At 51.0% G+C, this 6,867-nt stretch overlaps 1 protein-coding gene across 1 annotated transcript; it reads right to left on the reverse strand.

Annotated features, from left to right (window-relative positions):
- Positions 1-661: 661 nt before the first annotated feature.
- SLC25A41 (solute carrier family 25 member 41) lies at positions 662-5,345 on the reverse strand. Its single transcript, XM_053911341.1, has 7 exons — positions 5,139-5,345; positions 4,750-4,905; positions 4,053-4,205; positions 3,757-3,864; positions 1,990-2,157; positions 1,764-1,911; positions 662-1,107 (listed from the first exon to the last, which is right to left on the reverse strand). The coding sequence occupies exons 1-7, from the start codon at positions 5,343-5,345 to the stop codon at positions 935-937; spliced, it is 1,113 nt and encodes a 370-aa protein (XP_053767316.1). The 3' UTR covers positions 662-934.
- Between the last annotated feature and the right edge of the window lie 1,522 nt (positions 5,346-6,867).

Raw genomic sequence — 6,867 nt, forward strand, 5'->3', positions numbered from 1 at the left:
GTAAAGGTGCCCAGTTTTGGTAGGAGCCAGTGGAAGCGTCGCTGCATTGGGGCGGAGCCGGCCACCAGACGGCGAGTGGGGATTAGCGGGAGGCAAAGTGAGTGGCAGCTTACGTAGGAAGTGGCGACCGCTGCCGGAATTCGGGCCTGACGTCAGGGTTAGCGCCCCTGGAGCCTGGCTGTGTAGGCCAGGCACGTGGCCTGCTTGAGGACTTGGAGACTTTCGGAGTTCAGGTGGCATGAGAACAGGAGGAAACCCAGGGATCCCCCGGTACACCCCTCTCCTTTCTCCACGCCGGGATCTAGAACCCCTTTTTCTCTTCCAGGACACATGGAACCAGCTCCCCTCCTGAACCAAAGGGTCTTCGGCCATTGGTTCCTGAGGGATCCCATACCCTAATTACACACCCCACACCTGCTTCACATAAGGTCCCGGGATCCAAACTTCAAACTCCAATCCTAGATCCTCAAGGTATTAGCTGGACCCAGGCATCATCCAGGCTTTCCATTCAGGACCGAAGAGCCCAAGGTACCCAGTCCCCCTCGGAGACCTAGGGAACACAGATATTTAGCTCCTCTCTTCGACCCAAGTATCCAGATCCACAGCTTCCCTCCTGGACCCAGGTATCCCAGACATGTATAGCAGAATCCATCATTTTATTCCTGGTTTGACTTCATGTTCACCATTTTTTCCCTGGAGCCAGGACAGCCTACTTTGAGCCAAAATGGAGTCCATAATAATTTCAGGCAGCACCCTGGAGAGCATCTTCTGACCCAGACACCCCACCCCCCAGCCTGCTTTTCCTGGAAAAAATAAACAAAACAAAAAAAATGAAAAATCTTCTCTGGAGCCTGAGCCGGGAGGGCTCTTTGGGGCCAGGGGTGCTAGATCCTCCTGACCATTTCTGCCCAGGGCGTGCCACTTAGCTCACTGCCTATACACCCAGAGTCTTCTTCATGGCTTCATACACCACGTAGCTGATGCCACCTGCCGGCAACACCTTCAGTAAGGTGGGGGTCATACCTCGGTATAGCCCTGGCCAGCCCTGCTGGGCTAGGATTCGCTGGAAGACTCCGCACATGGTGGGGTTTGAACCCTCCACAGTGTCTGCGGAGACAAGAACAATCTCAGTGCCTCTGAGATGAGCTGGTCTCCTGGGGGTTTGGAATGTTGGGGGAGTGAAGCCAGGGAGAAGAGCCTTGGGGGATTAGTTGGAAAGGGGTTTGGAAGACTTTTAGAGGAAATTAGTCAGTGTGAGGAGAATTAAGAGATCAATTTGGGCAGGCATTTTCAGGTTTCCTTTTTGGGAACATCTTAGAAAACATTCAAGCTTATTTGGAAGGGAATTTCTAAGATCTGCTAGAGATTTTGGGAAGTGGGCTATGGAATAATTTGGGGACATTTTCAAGGTGAAGGTGGATGGCTAAGGACCACCTAATAGTTTGGATGTTTGAGAATTGGTTTAGATGCTGAGGGTTCATTTGAGAGAGTCACATTTAGGGAGTTTCCTGGGTAGCAGAGGAAGTGGTTATGAATTTTGGGACATCTAAGGGTAAGACTTGGCAATTTAGGAACCATTTTCACTTTTGGAACCAATTGAGGGCTGGGATCAGATTTGGGGGGTAAGTATATGTCTTGGTGGGTTTGTGGGTCAGTGAAGGTAGCCAGGATCAGATGTCGAGACTTTGGGAATATGAGGAAATTCAGAAGGTTGGTAGAGGGGTCGGGGGAGCATACATGGTGGCCACTAGGGCCAGGCTGACCTTGAGCCTGCATCCTTGTGCGCACCAGAGTTAGTGGGTAACTGGCCATCTGACCACAGGTCGTGGACAGTGTCACTGATGACAGACTGACCAGGCCACTAGGGTCTGCCATGTCCCTGCCTGACTTCAGCCAGAAGCACCTGAGTATCTGCAAGAAAAAGGTGGACAGGAGAAAGCTTGTCAGGGCCTGGGTTCATCCATGCTACCCACTCTGAGGAGTTCACACCTCATAGACGGCCAGGTCGGTACAGGCATAAGGGATGATGCCAAGCATGTTGGGCAGGTAGCCACGGTAAAGGGCGCGGGTGCCCTCCTGCTCCAGAATCTTCCTAGCACAGTCCAGCAGCCCCTTGTATTGGCCCGTCCAGCGCAGGGTTAGCCGTGTCTTCAGCACCTAGGAAGGGTGAGAAGTGAAGCAGCTCATTTGATTTAATCTTCTCAATGACCCTTAGCAGTGGCCATTTGCCCCCTTCTAAAAATGAGGAAACTTCTCAGGAATATGCAAAGCTGGGTGTCAAACCCAGAGGTTCCTGTCCCATCCATTGGCCTGTGTGTGCTCTCAACACAGGATTCAGAAGTTCAAGTGCTGACAGAGGCCAAGAGGAGAAGGGAAGTGATTTGAGTCAAGTGAGGTCTGCGGCAGCTTTCACTTAGCACCAGCCAAACAGCGCCATGGAAGTGTACACTCCAGGTGGCCAGATCTGCTAATTTTCTGAAAGAGTCAGAGATTGGAATTTTAATGAAATACCCCAATTCCAAAATATTGGCAATTCTACAATTGTGCAAAAGACAGAACACCAAGTGTGGTAGGCAAAATTGTAAGGTGATTCCTAAGACTCCTGCCCCCTGATATGCATGCTCTGTTATAATGACCGCCCCCCCCCCCCCCCCCCCCCCGCCAATCTTGCATGTAGGCTAGACCTGGGAACATAATGGGATGTCACTCCTGTGATCAGGCTACGTGATAATGACAAAGTTGACAGATTTTTTAATAGGTGTAATAAAGGTCCCTAAACAGTTGACTTTAAGAATCAGGAGAAATTGTCCTGGGTGGACCTGACCTAACCAGGCAAGCCCTTTAAAAGAGGTCTATTGCCAGAGACAGAAGTAGAAAGACTGGAAGCATCAGAGTCACCCTCCAGTTGGTCTTAAAGAAGCAAACTGTTGTAGAAAGGACCACATGGCAGGAACAGTGGTTGGCCTCTGGGAGCTGAGGATGTCAGTCCTACACCCATAAGCAGCTGATCCTGCCAATAACCAGGAGGCTACGGAGAGGAGCCTCAGATGGGTTTGTTGGTAGCCCAGCTGACACCTTGACTTCCACCTGATGAAACCCTGTGCAGATGACCTGACTAGTCAGTGCCCAGATGTGACCCACAGAAACAATGAGACAAAAGCCTATCGTTTTAAGCTATTTGAGTCTGTGGTGATTTGTTATGCAGCCAATGAAAACAAATACACTTTGGAAGAAACCTAAACAGATGAGAATAAGAATTATACAAAGAAAACTTTTAAAAGACCATTAAAGAACATAAAAGAGACTTGGACAAATCTCTATACGCTGTGAATATATTCCTGGATATGTAGATTCAACATAAAAATGGCAACTTGTCTACAAATTGAACACCAGTTAAAAACAAAAACCAATAGATGATTTTTTAGATAAAAATTTTTCACTAAAAACATTAAAAGGTAGTGGTGCATGAACAGACAGCAGAGCAACCAGAGGATAAAGGTCAGAAATAAACTCAAATATAGACAGGAATTTTGTAAATTATGAAGGTGTTATCTTTGATCACTGGAGAAGAAAGATGGGACCCATTCATTAAACAGTGTTGGGGCAACCAGGTAGCCATCTGGAATGAAAGTCTGACACATATCGTATGTGAAGGAGAAGAGGGAAAGAGGAGGGGGAAGGTGGAGGAGAAAGCAGTAGCAGCTGGCAACTCCTTTTCATCTTGTTTCCTCTTCTGTGGGGCAGGTGTTCTCTTACCTCCATGGGGTTGATGAGTGTCTGGGAGGTGGCCACAGCCAGGGAGCCAGCAAGGAGACGTTCCTGAAAGGGTGGGGACCCGTGCACTCCACAGAAGTAATTCTTACACTGGGACAGGAGAGAGGAGCAAGAGCAAATAAGTGACCATCTTCCTACCTGAAACCCATCTGGAGGGAAGGCGCTGGGACTTGGAGGGTGAGTGTTGTGTGTCTCAGATAATGCTTGAGCGTTGGCGGTGGGGTATAGGAGAGGTAAGGACTTGAGGGTGGAACTGGGGAAAGCTGACCATTCCCCACCTGCTCAAATACGGAGAACTTGATGGCGTACTCAGGGGCGATCTTGAGTATGTTGATACCATTGCCCCGCCACAGAGAACGGAAGCCCCCCTCTTGGACCATGTTCTGTAGCCCCCCCAGCAGATTCATGAAGTTCGTCTTGGAGGAGTAGACCTGGGGGTAGGGAGGCCCCTGGCCCTGTAAGAAGTCCTCCACCCTATCTTTATTCCCATCCCATCTTAGAACTCAAGCCCCTCCTGTCCCCAGTCATACAACCACTCTCATTCCAATTCCTTCTCCAACTCTTTCCCTGGCTAGTCCTAGAATTCTCTAATCCCATGCATCCCCAACCCCAACACCAAACCACATTTCCATCTCATCCATCTTCCTCTCCTTTCAGTCCTACTTTGTTTTGAAAGCCATCCAAAGACCCCTACACCCAGTTCCCTGATCCCCAACCCCAATCTTGTCCCTGGTACCATTCTCTCAACTCCTTCCCTGATTGAACTCCATGCCTCATCCACATCAGCTCCATTGCCACCCCCAATTCAACCCCTGCTCCATCTCCATTCAGCCTCCTAACTCCAGCCCATGTCCCAACCCCACCCTCCTACCTGCTTCCAGTTGCACCCCCACCCACATCCTGAACTCCATCCTCTCCACTTCTGCCCATCGCCACCCCAATGGCGTCAGTGCGGTAGCCCCCACCCACACAAACCTGCATGTACACCTTGGCACGGTCCAGAGGGGCTGTGCCAGTGCGAGATACTGCTCCAGCTATGGCTCCTGAGAGCAGAAACTTCCACAAGGCTCCCTCGTTATCCACTTCCAGGACATCCACGGGGACCATCAGCTGCTCTCCTGTGTCAAGCACCTGCAGGGCAGACCAAGCTCCTGCCCATGCTCGGCCAGGCTGGAACTACCTCCCCACACACATCTCCAGAACCCGCTCCTGGTGAAAGGCCCACCCTGGTCCTCACTGCTTCAAGATGAAATTCTAGGTCCGCTTAGAGGGAAGTGGACCATGCAGAGTGGGTGGGCAGTGTGGCTTTCTCCCCCTGAAGTTCTGGCTCGAGATAGTGGATGATCTGTAGTCCCCAAACTCACCTGCTGTGATGGGAGGTGCTCCAGGTTGTTTTCACCCACATGCCCAAACACATACCCATACACATGTGTACAGCCTGGGTTCCAGCAGATGGGTGGGGGTGGGGGCGGAGGCGGGGGCGAAGCTTTGGTGAGTAAAGCCCTGACCCTCTTAAACAGGGTCTGGCCCCTTGAGCAAGGCTTCTGGGCTTCCTCAGGTTTGGCTCCCATGACAGCTAGAGAGTCACTAGGTTCAAGAGCCTGGCAAGAGCCCAGCAACCATGTGGGAGGGGTGCCTTGTGAATTTGGGCCCCAGAGGATAATGAGGTCACAGAGGCCTCTGTGACCTAACTGGATATGGTGGGCAGAGTGAGGGGCTCCCCCCAGAAAGGTTCACATTCTAATCCCTCCAAACCTGTGAATGTGTTACATTGCATGAGAAAGAGGGGATAGCATCTGCAGATGGAATTTAGGTTACTAATGGAGCTGATGGGGAGATAGATTATTCTGGATTAACCAAAGGACTCAATATAATCTCATTCCCTTAAACAGGGAAGGGGGAGCCAGGTTGGTGTTCAAGTGATAGGATGTGAGAAAGACTTCAAGGCCATTGCTGGCTTTGAGGATGGAGGAGGGAGCCATCAGCCACAAAATGCAGGTGACCTCTAGAAGCTGGAAAATGCCAGGAAATAGATTCTCCCCTGAAGCCTCCAAAAGGAGCCGGCCCTGCCGACTGTTTGGTTTTAGCCCAGAGAGGTCCGTATCAGGCTTTTGCCCTCCAGAATAATACATTTGTGTTGTTTTAAGCCACCAAGTTTAGGGTCATTTGTTTCAACAGCAGCCATAGGAAGCTGATGTACTGTGTTTCATTGTCATGGCAACAGGAGATGAAAGTGAGAGAGAATGGGACAGCGCTGGAGCTCAGAGCGGGGAGACACAGTTGGTCCCCAAAGAAGGCAGGGATAGGCTTGAAGTCAAAAAGGCCTGGTATGAATCTCACCTCACACACTGCTTGCTATGTGCCTTTGGAGTACCCGCCTTACTCCTCTGAGCTTCAGTTCCCCACCCAGAAACCAGAAGTAATGATAAACTCTGCCGGATAGTGTTGTTGGTGGGATCCAACGAGTCTTCATTGAGGGCACTTCCATCCTCCAAGTTCTTTGGGTCAAAAATTTGATGTCACTGATTCCTCCCTTTCTCTCATGCTCACACTGTCATCAAATCCTGTGGGCTTAAACCTTCAAAATATATCTAGACTCTGGCTGCTTCTCACCATGTTCAGGGCCACTGCCCTGGTCCAGCCCCATCACTGCTTACCTGGGCTAGTGCAGTCATCTCCACCAGTCACCCCTCCCCTAGGCCCCATCCTAGACTTGCCCCCACAGTCTGTTCTTCCTGCACCAGTGATCAGAGGGCACCAGTGACCACCCAAGTCAGGTTCTGTCCCCACTCTGCCCACAGCCCTCCATGGCTCCCACTTCCCTTGGGGTGAAAGCTCAAGTCCTCCCCAGAGCCCACAAGGCCTTGAACGACCTGCCCACCTCCCCTCCCTCTCTCCTCCTCTCTCACTCTGCTCCAGCCACATGGGCCTCCTCCCTGCTCTGCAACACGCCAGGCACAGTTCTGCCCCTGGACATGGCACTGGTGGTTTCTTCTGCTGGGGATGCTGTTTCCCTAGACAACCCCACGGCTTCTTCCCTCACCATCTTTAAATCTGCACTCAAATGTCTTCTCCTTAAGGTCTTCTCTGACC

The sequence above is a fragment of the Desmodus rotundus genome, chromosome 9, assembly GCF_022682495.2.
Source record: "Desmodus rotundus isolate HL8 chromosome 9, HLdesRot8A.1, whole genome shotgun sequence".
NCBI classification, from domain to species: domain Eukaryota; kingdom Metazoa; phylum Chordata; class Mammalia; order Chiroptera; family Phyllostomidae; genus Desmodus; species Desmodus rotundus.

Coding starts and splice junctions, on each gene's coding strand:
- SLC25A41 (XM_053911341.1), bottom strand. CDS start 5,345: ATGGGAGCCAAACCTGAGGAAGCCCAGAAGCCTTGCTCAAGGGGCCAG. Junction 4,906..5,138: donor AGCACCTCCCATCACAGCAG/GTGAGTTTGGGG, acceptor TCTGCCCTGCAG/GTGCTTGACACAGGAGAGCA. Junction 1,912..1,989: donor CCGACCTGGCCGTCTATGAG/GTGTGAACTCCT, acceptor TTTTTCTTGCAG/ATACTCAGGTGCTTCTGGCT.